The 13,355-nt window shown below is 42.4% G+C and overlaps 2 protein-coding genes across 2 annotated transcripts; one reads left to right on the plus strand and one right to left on the minus strand.

The window, feature by feature from the left end:
- Positions 1-2,354: 2,354 nt before the first annotated feature.
- PSMA2 (proteasome subunit alpha 2) lies at positions 2,355-9,249 on the minus strand. The gene is made up of 8 exons (XM_017822493.1): positions 9,140-9,249; positions 6,936-7,012; positions 6,246-6,378; positions 5,730-5,852; positions 5,289-5,370; positions 4,132-4,205; positions 3,622-3,679; positions 2,355-3,540 (listed from the first exon to the last, which is right to left on the minus strand). Exons 1-8 carry the CDS (start codon positions 9,178-9,180, stop codon positions 3,424-3,426), a joined length of 705 nt encoding a protein of 234 aa, XP_017677982.1. The 5' UTR covers positions 9,181-9,249; the 3' UTR covers positions 2,355-3,423.
- A 139-nt stretch (positions 9,250-9,388) lies between these two features.
- Positions 9,389-11,909, plus strand: MRPL32 (mitochondrial ribosomal protein L32). The gene is made up of 3 exons (XM_017822506.1): positions 9,389-9,644; positions 10,541-10,725; positions 11,293-11,909. Exons 1-3 carry the CDS (start codon positions 9,404-9,406, stop codon positions 11,545-11,547), a joined length of 681 nt encoding a protein of 226 aa, XP_017677995.1. The 5' UTR covers positions 9,389-9,403; the 3' UTR covers positions 11,548-11,909.
- The last annotated feature ends 1,446 nt before the right edge of the window (positions 11,910-13,355 follow it).

Below are 13,355 nucleotides of genomic sequence, written 5' to 3' on the forward strand. Positions count from 1 at the left end.
GGCTGAACAGACCAAGTGACCTCAAGGAAGGGGGAAGTTACCGTCCTTTGGATGCTAACAGCTTAATATCTTTCTTATACTGTGGTGACTAAAACTGCACACAATATTCGAGATGAGGCTTCAGCAGTGCAGAGTAGAGTGGGAACAGACAGGCCAGAAACAATTTGGCCTTGGACTTTCAACTTCAGCAGAGAAACAGCCATGGCTCCATGCTCGCTGGACCCACGCCCATTGAATCCATGAAGCTTGGACAACAAAACTAGCCCATACAAAACGATTCTGTGCTAAATGTGAGCAAGTGTCCCCTATGCTTGCCCCAAGTTGCTGCCCGCCTTCGTGCAGCAGACATAGCCATGGTCTTGCCTCTCTCCATGCAGCAATATTCCCTACCTGCATGGGAAAGACTTGCCTTCTGATTGCTGGTTCCTGCAGGGAGTAAGTGCCTAAATGATTTCACAAGATCTGGAAAGCAATAGTAAGACAAAGTAAGTTGTAAGGGGCTTACTGCACCTGTACTTTACTGTGTGAGTGGCCGTGCACTGTAAAAGAGGGGTTGTACACTCTCCCTCACTGGAGATACTGGGGAACTGTCTGGACACAATCTTGTGCCATGTGCTCTAGGATGATGCTGCTTGAGCAGGGAGGTTGGACTGGGTGTGGTCCCTTCCAACCTGACCCATCCTGTGACTCTGTGACTTAAAGTAATAACTTAATGAAATGATAATACTGTTCTCAGAGCCCGATCCTACTAGTTAATAAATCCCAATTCTCGTAGGTGTCACACTGCTCTACCTTGGAGCAGACCATCTTGCAGGACAAACAAATCAACATCACCTGCTTTAAGTGATTGCTGTCTCCTTTCAGATTAGGAACAAGCTAAATGAAGCAGTCACACTTCATGACTAGCTGAAATAATCTCACCTGCAATTTGTCATTTCTCACAAAGAGTATTTGTCTGCTTTATTGCCCCTTGACCCCACTTTATGCAAGGAACAATAAATCATTACTATGGAAATTATGACTTGGGGCTCTCATATCATACTGCAGAGAGACAGCCTGAGGAAAGCACTCTAAAGGGAAAGTACTCTCAGAGGAAAGTTATAACTGCTCACCATTTTGAAGCTTTTTGTTGTAAGAGGAGCCTAGTGATAGTATTCTCATGTTTTTCAAGGCACACTTCTATTTGTCCTCAGAAGAAAAATGTGCCACCATTGAAAAATAAATCAATTCAAACAGTTTATATTCCTAAAAAGCACTCAGTGAAGCAACCTGGCAACTAGAGGTGGTCATTCAGAGTATCTGACAAATGTAGTAGCTTCATGCTGCCACACATTTGCAACATTGGTCCAACATGAAGTAAACTCAGCAACACTTCTGAAGTACTGAAGTGCTAAAATTGCCCTGTGTTGTAATGATTGCCTGTCCTGGCAGGATGGGGGGGAGTGGGGAAACACCACCTCAACACTTATACCTATTATCAGGTATCTCACAGACAGTATTTTCCTAATTCAGAACACAATAGCTTCTGTACAATGCACAGAACAGTTACTACATTTAAATTATTAAACCACAGGAAACTATGGATGATACTGGTTTTTTTCCCCTTCCCTTTGCCACCCGTAAATTAGTAACATTCTCCAGATGGCAGGTGCTCAATTTTTTTAAAAACCAAAACCACAGCCCCCAAACCTCAAGAGATTTTTGTTTGTTTCTCCCACTGTTGCCATCTTGGCAGTGAGAAAGCATGATTTATTTGAAACTTGCTTTGGTTTCAACTACCCTTCATAGGGTGTTCTTTGCTAAACAACTGTTTCTAGTAGCAGAGACAATTAAACTACTGCAGTTCAGGCTAACCATTTTCTGAAGTACTTATCTACATTTTTTCATATAGAAAACCCTTTTGAATATTTATATATCATTAAAACATGACTATGTATAAATATTTTAAACTGAAGTTGCAGCAATATCAAGTCTTCAGTTTCAGTTCCGAGTTGTTTAATTTTCTCTAGAATAAGGATCAGAGTATGGACTGGTTTTCAGAGCCAAACACTCAAAAAGTGATCTGGAGGAACTGTTTGGACAGAGCTTTTATTTCTGACATTAGGAAATAAAATTTCATTTATGGCATGCTTCAGAAACTCTTATTTACCTGATGATAACATGAACCATCAGAAGAGACACCGGAAAACACAGGTCAATTAGGTTATACACTACTTTCTGCAGACTAACTGATACTTTGTATTTCCTTCATCCCTTCATCAGTTATGGCTGGATGACATGTAGCCTGCCAGGCAGCTCCCCTCCACCCTTAGGCTTACACACAAGCAGAGGGATGCAGCTGTCACTCCGAGTTCATTATCAACATTTTAATAATGAGATTGCTTTAAAAAAATATAAAATCTGCAAACAGTAACTTAAACGGCTGCAGACCAGTTTATTTCTGCTGAACCCCCCACCATATATTTATCCTTTCTTTTGTAGTAAATTCTGTGTTTCTTTATGACCTGACCAACTCCATACATGTAACAAATGTATTGATACATACACCCCCCACAAATAATATCCAAGTTCTGCACCTGTCTTTAGAGTTATCTTGCAAGTTGGAAAATATTTGAGGACAATTCAAGGGATAAAGTCATTACATTACGTACTCTCATTCTGTTTTGTAACTCCTGTTGATTTTTATTGATGGTGATAAATGCATTTAGTTTTCAGCAAGAGTTATTACTTCTATTTTTTCTAACAATATTTCAGGGTTGAAAAAGTGCAATTTCTAGGGCCACGAAAATAACTCAAGTAATGGAAAACAAGTTCTTGTGACACAAAGACGAAGAAGGTCAAAAGCAGAGAGCCTCAAGTAGATTGCAGTTCATACCTGAAATGGAAGACTGTTCTGTCTCTTTGTGAAAGTACATGATTTTTTACACCAGATAAAACCATTTCTGGAAATTACTTAACATTTAAACAATATTCCAAAGTGAAAAATTATCCTGTCCGCTCAACATTTAAATTCTTTAAAAGGTCTAACATGAATTCATCATGGCTGTATGGGAAAAACTGTTTCCTCAAAAATAAAGATACTGAAATCTAAGCTTTATGCAGATAAACAAGCTAGGATTAAAAAGACACACAGACACTTTCCCCCAAAACAGTGGCCTTCGATTTTATTCTTTAGCCTTTTTCAAGCTGTCACTATAACTTTACATTTTGTACAGTATTTTGTGTATCAAGGGAAAGAATTATCTTTAACAAGATTTAATGTATTACAATATTAAGGACCGTTGTATTTGCATCCATGATGTTTAAAAAATCTCTCAGACAAACCATGTAGAAATAAGTATGCAAAAACTGCAAAGAAAAACATTTAAGTAGCCAAAATTAAAAAGACCTTTGTGTGAACCACACAGTCTTGCTTGGTTTCTACTAGGCTATTGCAGCCAAGTAGTCTTTAACCTCAGTTGGAGTGAGCCTCCTAAAACCAGCTTCATTACAGATGCCAACTTCAATGTTGTCTTCTGTCATTTGCCCTTCAAAGCTCTCCTATTAAAAAAAATACAGTTCAGTGGATCATATCAATGAAGTCATAACATAAGAAACTTCTTTCTTAAATATTTTGCTCACCTTTAGTGTTAAAATAGCTGTATGAATGGCATCTTCGAGCTCCAAATCTTCATTGTATCTGTAAACAGACATTTATGTATTTCAGCAAGGGACAAAGCCCTTTCCAAATTTTACTAATCCCGGAGTCTCTAAAAACCCAAACACTACTAAAATCTTTCTCATACAAATATTATTTGTAAGCACTGTAACATTATGAGTCAAAGTTATTATTTGTCAAAATAAGAACAGTACTTTTCATACTGACACTATATATAACAATATTGCTGCAAATTATGTTGAATATAATGTTTATTGCACTCATACAATTCTCCATAAACAAAAAAGTTGGAGTTTAAATAAATCAAACTTCCTGTGCATATGTAAGTAAGTAAACTAGAAGCATCACATCTTAAGTATTTTAAAACTTTATTCTGATAATCTAAAAAGTGTGCATTTTTTTTTAATCTGGCTGTTTTACATGGAATCTGAACAAAACACAGTATCCTTTTAGACAAGTATCAAATACATTACCTTTTCTCAAGGAATGTTTTCCCATTGACATAATTTTTTCCCATTGCTGTTGCTTTCCATGCAAAGTAAGCTCCCTGTAAAAGCAACAATCTATTGAACTGTTTTGTGTGACTTAGTCAAACACTATGTATTCAATTACTTGGGAAAAAAGTACAGCAAACAATTACGAAAATACTGAATGTTCTGAGACTATGGGAGATAATTTTGGATCACATTCAGAATAATTTGATACAGGAACATATGCTGTGAAAATGTACAGAATGTTTGTATGAGGCCCAAACTATTTTCATCCTCCCACTACTTTGAAAGATGAACTAGTAAGTAGTTAGCATAGCTTTGATTTGGGATTCCCTAAACAGAAATAGTATGTTTGCCTTTGAGAAAGTGCACAGTCAGATCCTTACTGAGGTTCACTCCACTCTTCTTTTTGAAGACTAGGTAGTGTAAAAAACTTGTTGCAAATCAGCTATCTGATTTATGTTAGCTACTAACAGGATATTTAGCCATCACTTCTATTCTCTCTGGCATGAAGACTATCAGCAGGTCTGTGCCTTAATCAAATTGCCTTAAGGCATCTGCATTTTGTTTTTTACGTTGGAGAATCAGGCAGTAATTCAAACTTCTGAAGCTCACTGATGATCATGACAGTGACCTCCTCGTTTTTTTTGTCTGAAGCACTGCACCTCACATGCATCAAAGGGTAGTTTTTCAGAAGTGCGGAGCAAACCTAGCTAATAAAGTCACTTAACCACTGTCATTAAATACAAAGGCATGTGCATTATGTTTCACAATACAACAGCTTTTGACTTAACTTCCATTCAGTTTTGAGCAGCATAAGCAGACTTTTTTTTTTTCTGGTATCTGTTGCAGAAGGCCGTTTTTGCTGGCACAATCAACTAGGAAAGGCATGAAAAGGGTTGGTGATCTCCCTGAAAAGCAGCTCCCATCCCTCAAGCAGTTCAGGAACATCTAGGTCCAGAATGATCCAGACTTGCTCCAAGCACCTACTGAAATGGCTCATTTTAACTTCTGAAGTTATGTTAAGGTATCTTTTGTTCTAGCTCTGCATTGTTCTCATCACAGAAAGTATTTCATAAGCACCTGTGAAATTTCATGTTTTATAAAAGCAGCAGAATTTACAAATGTAAGATACTTACAGATGGATCCGACTGAAATAAATACGGCCGCCCTTCATTCCAGCCACATATTAGCAGTGACACACCAAAAGGACGAACACCACTACAGGAAAACAAAATGATAAATTATTCAGTGAAAGGCAAAGGTGACTAAATTATTTTGGATGTGTTAACCTTCCCCCGAATGGTTCCCACCAGACTGTAGCTGTGATGAGGAATGACTAGTCAACCACCAGAACAAGCCCAAATAATGCTGCCTTGTCTGACACGTTGGTTTGCAAGATATGGAGACTCATTCTCAGCCAGTGCCAGTCCACGCTCCTCCAACTGGCCCACTTTCTGTGCATGTTCTCCACTGAAAAACTAACTGTCTTTGACACAAAAACTTGAATCATTGGGTAGCTGTTACTCCTTACTTTTAAAAAACATCTTTCTAAGCAACTTTGCAATTCCACCACATACCCAGATTGCGTGTATTCCTGCATCACAGAAGCAATTCTCTGTACTAGCTGAGCTGTTGGAATGGGCTCATGATAAACCAAGTAATACTGTTGGGCCAGCTTCCGAGCTCTGTGCACGAGTACTCTAAAAACAAAGACAAAATTACTATGTCAAAGAAATTCTAACTAGAACTGAAAACTCTTAATAAATACAATGCTACAGAGTTGTACCTCTGTCGTAACATTAATGTAAGAAAACAGACTGTGCTGGTTTACCTTTATCAACTGAGTAATCTCTGAAACACTTAAACTGAAACTAAGGTTGAATAACACCACTTTCATTCTTCCCATAAAAGGTTATTTGACAAGGTATCAGATATATTAAGGAAAATTTCAAGTGAATGTCATTTTATTATAATAAAATATGGTATTACAACATATACTTAGAAAGACTTAGAAACAGCTAATTGCTACCTGCTTCTTACACTTCTTGTATGAAAATGGATCTAAGTGGTGATCAAACAAGATGTTTTCGTACCTGTAATCTGGACCCATTCCACTGTACACTAAACCTATATGTTTGGTAATTGGTTCTACTTTGTGGACACTCCTTTCATCATACAGAATGGATTTCTGCTTCTTCTCAGTTGCCAACACCACTCCATTTGCAGCTGGAAAAGAACAGGAAATTTTTTTAAATATTAAACTAAAACTATGGAAAGCAGTCGAAACACAGAACAAGTTTATCGGACTAAAAATTTTCTTCCTCTATTTTTAAAAAAACTCTTCAAGTTTACAATCGTGTTACAGAGAGATACTTTGATGAATCCACCCAACCCATTGTTTCGCATTTTAAATAACCATACAGCTCCCACAGTCCCATTCTAAAGATTCTGAATAACATATTAATAATTGAGTAATCAAAGTAACTTTTTTGTGTGTAATTTCTATATATAAGGATAGGAACAATCAAAAAAAACCCCAAACCAAACACCTATCTCTACCACCTGAACGTCTACAGAATCACCCAGAAAAGAACCCCAGAAAACACTAAACCTATTAAAACATTTGAAAATCCACTGAAAGAGTAACAAAATATGTAACAGAAGGAAAGATAAAGAAAGGTCCAATACACAGGACCCAGTACATAATCCAAACTGATTTAGTTCTCTCAAAGGATAGTCAGAATCCCAAATCCTTCACTAAAGTAGTTATTTTCTGGACATACCTTTAATCCCAACTGATGGAGCTCCTGCAGCTACTGCAGCCAAAGCATATTCAATCTGAACAAGCTTTCCAGAAGGACTAAAAAGGAAGATGCAAAAGAAAGATTAACATAATTCCAATGCCCTCGAATCTTTCCTACAACAATCTGATGCCAACTTGCTTTTTTAAGCCACTTTACATCCGGCAACAGCATATTCTGACCAGAATTTAAAAAAAAAACAAAAAACAAACAGCAAAACCTCACAGGTCTGAAGACTTGTAAGAGCTTCTAAAGGAGTTGGACTGGTTCAGCACAGAAGTCACTGCTGCACAGTGCTACTGGGATACTCACACAGCATTAACCTACAGCCCTCATGAAAGCTAAGGAGTCACAGGTAGGAAGCAGTGACTGGGATGCAGGTTGAAGGAGGACGAGTCCGTTCTCCAATTTTATACCATTTTAAAAAAGTTTTCCACTCAGAGGGAAAAATCTTCAGAGCGTGTCATGAGTTTCTACTCACGATATACATTATATGTGTGGTGTCCAAAAGTTTTCAAGACACTGATGTTCTCTGCTGAAAGGTACCAGCAAAAAACAGCTATGCTTTTTGACAGATAAGCACAAGACAGAAACAACCCCTGTTCCATTTCCAGGTATTCCTGAATGTCTCTTTAACAATCCATGTGCTGGTAATGGATGCAGAATCATCAGAACAGAAATAAAGGAGTTAAAGCTGGCATGGTAACTTACTCATAAGGAGCAGGATCAAGAGGTCCATTCTTGACCCTTAGGGAAAAGGACAGCACAGAGACAGCCACTCACTTGTCAAGTGATTTTGCAAGTGGGATCTAGTGCCTGGGCTGTATTTCAGACACTGCTGCTTTAACAGTTGTGGAAGTAAAATAGAAAATTATGTAACTTGGTGCTTAGGTGAGTCAGAAAGAACAAAGCAAGCCATAACCAATCACTGTAGTCATTTATACACTGAGGAAACAGGTTATAAAGGTGACAAAGTAATAATTCTGGCTTCTCCACTACAAAATACTAATAAATCAGAACAAGAGTTCCGAGCACATAGTGCTTCTGTACAATACAAAAAGTTTGTAACTCCTCCAGGAAACCATTTGCAAAAGCTAATAGAGAATTCAATCTGCTAGAGCACAGCAAGCATGCTGGGCTGCTTCCATCCATTAAAAACAGTCTTTTCATCATTTTAGGTCATGAACTGCTTCATTTGCTTAACTGCAACAAGCCTTTAGCAACTCACTCTGCGATTACACAGCACAACTCTCCTCTGAGGTTAAGGGGGTCTAACTTCACCACAAGCAGCATATAAAGGTTCTTGCTTTTTTGCCAGTTTTTCTTTTTTATATGTATAACATAGTCCTGGATAGCTTAATAGTTTCATCAAAAAATGAATGGAAGGTAATTTCCTTTTCTCTGAATTAATCTTAAGTCTATGTATTAGAGCAACATCTCAACAGACACCACTCCAACAGCAGCATATTCATTCCGTGCATGCAACCATCCCACATCCAGGCTGTGCACAACACGAAGTGCACGGAAAGCAGCAACTGCAGAGTGCAGCAAGAAGAAAAATATACTACTTTATAACTCATCTGCTTCATTCATTCCCGCATCTGCAAAGCCTGTTCTGAAGCAAGCTCTCAAGATACCACAGCTCAGCTGTCATCACGCATTTCCAGGTAGCTCAGAACCACAGAATCACTCCCCAGCCTAAAGAGTGGGGGGGTGGGAGAACCCTGCTAAGCCGTTTCACCAAGCACTCGCTGCAGGGCCAGTGCCGAGACAGATCTTAGCTTGGCCCACAACGAGAACAGACACAAGCAGCGCCCGCAGCGGCCCCCGAGGTCAGCGACAGACAGCCGGTGGGAGTCGGGACTCTCCCGCAGCCCCTGCCTCCGCCCCCGGGGGTGCCAGCAGCCCCTCAGGTCGGCAAGAGTCTGTTGCAGCTGCATGGCCCCCTCGGGCCAAGGCAGCACCGCCCGATCCCCGCCGCTCTCCCCACGCCCGCCGCCCCCGTGCGGGTCCGGCCCCCGCTGCCCCCCAGCGCCCGCAGGCCCGATGACTCTGCAAAGCGACCCCTCGGTCCTGCGTCGCCGCCGCCAGCAGGCCGCTCCGTGCAAGCTGCGTGCCGCCCTCCCGCTGGCCCGGCAGCCCGCCCGCCGCTGCCCCTGGGCCTGCAGCCGCCCCTGCGCCGGCACCTGAAAGTGGTGAGGGAGAAGCTGTAGCCGCGCTCCGCCATCTTGGCACCAGCCCCTGCGCTCTCCGCGCCGGCTCCCTCGACGCACGCGCGGCCGCCGCTCCCGCTCCCTGCGCGAGGGCACGGCGAGCGCGCTGATTGGTGCGGTGGCAGCGCGTGACTGAGCCTGCCGGGATGCGGTTGGCGGAGAGGCGCGCCGTGAGGAGCGCTGGGAGTTGGAGTCCTCCAGGCCCTCCACTGCCCCTCCCTCCCGGTAGCGAGAGAAATGCTGGGACTTGGAGTTCCCGTCCAGTGTCCCTGCTATGCCGCGGCATGCGGCGGGCACTCGGTTTCCCAGGAGGCTCAGCGACAGGCGCACCTTCCCGGAGGGCTCGGCGAGGCCATGGCGGTGCTGGTGCTAGTCCGCTCTCCGCTGCCGCGGCTTCGCGCTCTCCTCCAGCGTTGCTGGGGGCGACTGGAGCGCGGCCTCTTGCCGGGCGGCCTTGGGGGCCAGAGCCTGCCCTGGGGTAAGTCCCGCCCTGTTCTCCGCCCGCTGAAGGAACGGGACGCGTTCCTGTGCCACCTGCTCTTGGTGACTCTGCCTTGGCTGGGGGGCTGGACTAGATGATCTCCAGACACCACTTGCATCTCTACAATTCTGTGAGGGGGCGGTTTCGGGGCTGCGGGACTCGGTTTACCTTTGAACGGCTGGGGCGCGGCCCTGGGATCCGTGAGGGCGCGGGGCGGGGGCCGCCGCTCTGACCGCCTTCCTTCGGGGGTGGCCGCAGCATCGTGTCGTGTTTCCGCGGCCGCCAGCTAAAATGGGGTTGGCTGTAAGGAATTTCGCAGAATCACAGCATATGCTGAGTTGGAAGGAACCCACAAAGGTCATGAAGTCCGACTCCTGGCCCTGCATAGGACAAGCCCAAGAGTCACACCCTGTGCCTGAGAGTATTGTCCAAACACTTCTTGAACTCTATCAGGCTTGGTGCTGTGACCACTGCCCTGGAGAGCCTGTTACAGCACCCAGCCACCCTCTAGGTGAAGAACCTTTTCCTGAGATCCAACCTAAACCTTTCCTGACACAACTTCAGGCCATTCCCATAGTCGTGTCACTGGTCCCCACAGAGAAGAGATCAATGTCTGCCCCTCCTCTTGCCCTCACAGTGAAGTTGTTAAACTGCAATGAGGTCTCCCCTCAGTCTCCTCCAGGCTGAACAGACCAAGTGACCTCAGCTGCTCCTCATACAGCTTCCCCTCAAGGCCCTTCACCATCTTTGTTGCTCTCCTTTGGACACTCTCTAAGGGCTTAGTATCTTTCCTATATTGTGGAGCCCAAAACTGCACACAATATTCAAGGTGAGGCTGCACCAGTGCAGAGCAGAGCGGGACAATCCCCTCCCTCTTTTTCTTTCTCCTTCAGGACCAGCACTAGCTGTGCAAGCTCCAGCTGTTCTTCCACAAGCAGCAGATGACGCCAGTGAAAGTAGCGCTGAAGCACCGGGTCTGTTGGAGAGCATCCTGTGGATGGCAGTGCCCAAGAAACGGCGCACCATCGAGGTGAACCGCTGCCGGCGGAGGCATCCCAGCAAGCTTATAAAAGTAAAGGTAATCACCAAGTTTCCACTGCCTTGCCACCATATCCACCATGAGTAATTTTGTTGGTGGCAAATAGGGCAGAGTAATATTTACACCAGTCATTTTTCACCTTGCTTGTTTTAGAGAATCATCGCAGTTGTCAGTGCTGACTGAAAAAGCTTTCTGAACTTTGTTTATAAATAAAGAAGCATAAAATCCTTTGGAAGAGGTACATTCATCCTGTGTGACAGTAGTCTGTCGTTAAATAAACAGTGAGACTTTAGGTGCAAGCCAACAAAATGAATTTTGGCTGAACAGATAGTGTAAGTGGAAAAGATCTGTGCTTTCTATGCACCTAATTGAGTCATTATCGATAAGCGTAATGACTTAGATACTGACTTCACAGGCTGTTTTTAGTAGTAAGCATTTGACACAGCAACACATTACAGAAAAATTATATAGAAGAATAGATTTTTGAATGGTAATTGAACTTCTCTGGTATTTCGTTTAAATTTTTTAGTAGTTTGTGATTGCTCCCTGTTCTTTTGTTGCTGCTGTTCAAATTATAAAATTTCCTGTTTTCCACTGTTGTTTCAGAGGAACATAGATGTTTGTCCTGAGTGTGGAAACTTGAAACAGAAACACATCCTTTGTGGCTATTGCTACGCGAAAGTCAAAGCAGAAACTCATCTGATACGGATGGAAATGCGCAAAATGGAAGGAGGACCATTTAAGGCTCCAACTGTAGAGACTGTTGTCCTTTATGATGGAGAAAAGCCTTCAGAAAAAGATGAAGGCAAACGGATCATTGAAAGAGCCAGGAAACGCCCATCTTGGTTTGTTCAAAATTGATGCTATAGATTTAATGCTAACAAAAACAGTTGCTGCAGCAAGAGAAAAAATTATTTTCAAGAATGTTTTCTCCTTCACTCAATGTCAGTACAGAACACCTATGGGAAGTCTGCTTGATTTGTGTCATGCCATGTGATTTGCAGTCAGGTGTTGTTTCTGTAGCATACAGTAGGAAGTGCTTCTCAGTGATACATCACAGCAGTCAACAAAGAGAAATCGGGATCTACTTTGGATTTGGACATCTCCGTACAGTACACTGAATAATTTACATGCTAATGTTCTGTGCTGGTTTTTGTAAATAACATCTTTTTAATAAAGGGAAAACATTCACAAGTGTACAATAAAGTATGTTAAGTTTTCGGGGGAATCTGCTTTTTGGTTTTGGCTGCTGCTGTTTCCGAGGGAGAAAAAATGTTGAAAGCCAGTGTTGTTTAGAAACAAAGTTTATTTACAAGGAAAGATACAGTTATTTCCATGGTCTGGATCTCTCCACAATGCTGCTGTTTGAGATAATTGGTGATATTCCTGGTTTTGAGCAAAATAGTGATTGATACATAGTATTGGTACTTTTTCTGCACTGGATTGAAGGCTGAGTGTTCCTTGCTGTTGTCAGTATACAAAATTATTTTCTTTCTTAAAGGGATATGGAAAGCCTATTTTCCCCCCTTTACAGTGCACTTGATTTCTTGAGTAAAATAGCAAATTGAAATGTAATGACTGAAAATCTGTAAATTTGACAAGGGTCAAATCTGGCTTTTTGCCATCATTGCCCTTAAGTCATCTGGGTGGTCAGTGTGTGCTTGGGAAAACTGCAAACAGCCGTCCTGCCTTCGTCTGGAGTCCTCTGTGGAGAGGGGCAGCTTTGCCCTCCACTGTCCATTGCTGCCCCTCAGTGGTGCAGTTACAGCACCTCACTGTGGATTTTCACTTAGGTTTTAACCACACAGCAGCACCACTGCATTTAGGATTTAAGTTTTCAGTTTTTGTTTAGGATTTCAGGATGCAAACAGTACTCTTTGGTATTATGGCTCAGACAGCCCAATTTGCTGCCAAAAAATGCAGGACTGCCCCAACCCAGTCTGGGTTGCCCCTGTGTTTCTGTGGAGCTTAAGTGTATATGCTCCTGTGCTCTCCTAGTTCAGGGAGTTGTGCTGACTTAGAACTGTTGCCTGGCTTCATACATCTTGTTTTTTTGGTAGGGACCTCCCTGTAGCTTGGCTTGTGTCAGAGTCAGAAAAGTGGCAGTGTGGACCATAGGAATATGAAAGTAGAGGACACAGGACCATGCTTTCCATAATAGCCTTCATTTGTACTTGGCTGAGCTCCTTATGCCTCCTTAAGGAGTGGGCTTATATGTGCTGGAATGCTTCACTTTTGCTTCCCTTGCTCTGGATCCCGTGTTCTGAAGCATAACTGGTAGGAATGGATGTTACTGGAGATGTTACATTTCCTCCATAGAATAAGGGAATAATGAAAGCTGATAAGTGTAAATTGATGCCATTTAGTTGACAGTATCCAAGCAAAGTCCTTCTGATTTGTCCAAACAGGATTTATTCCAGTCATATCTGGTTTTCACGCATTCAGAAGTGAAGCCAATAAAAGATGGCAAGCAGAATGCAGAGTGGAAAGCTAACTTTTGACAGAACTGTATGGGATGAGACTGACATACCAGAGGTGAGATTAGCCAAGCAGTAAGACAGAAAATATACACCTTTCCCTCAGGACAGTATATTTTAGGGAGGGGTGGGGTTTTTTGGTTTTTTTGTCCACATATTATAGGACCAATTACACCTTACCAACTACACTGT

This window comes from Lepidothrix coronata, unplaced genomic scaffold, assembly GCF_001604755.1.
Source record: "Lepidothrix coronata isolate B3197 unplaced genomic scaffold, Lepidothrix_coronata-1.0 Scaffold3, whole genome shotgun sequence".
NCBI classification, from domain to species: Eukaryota; Metazoa; Chordata; class Aves; order Passeriformes; family Pipridae; genus Lepidothrix; species Lepidothrix coronata.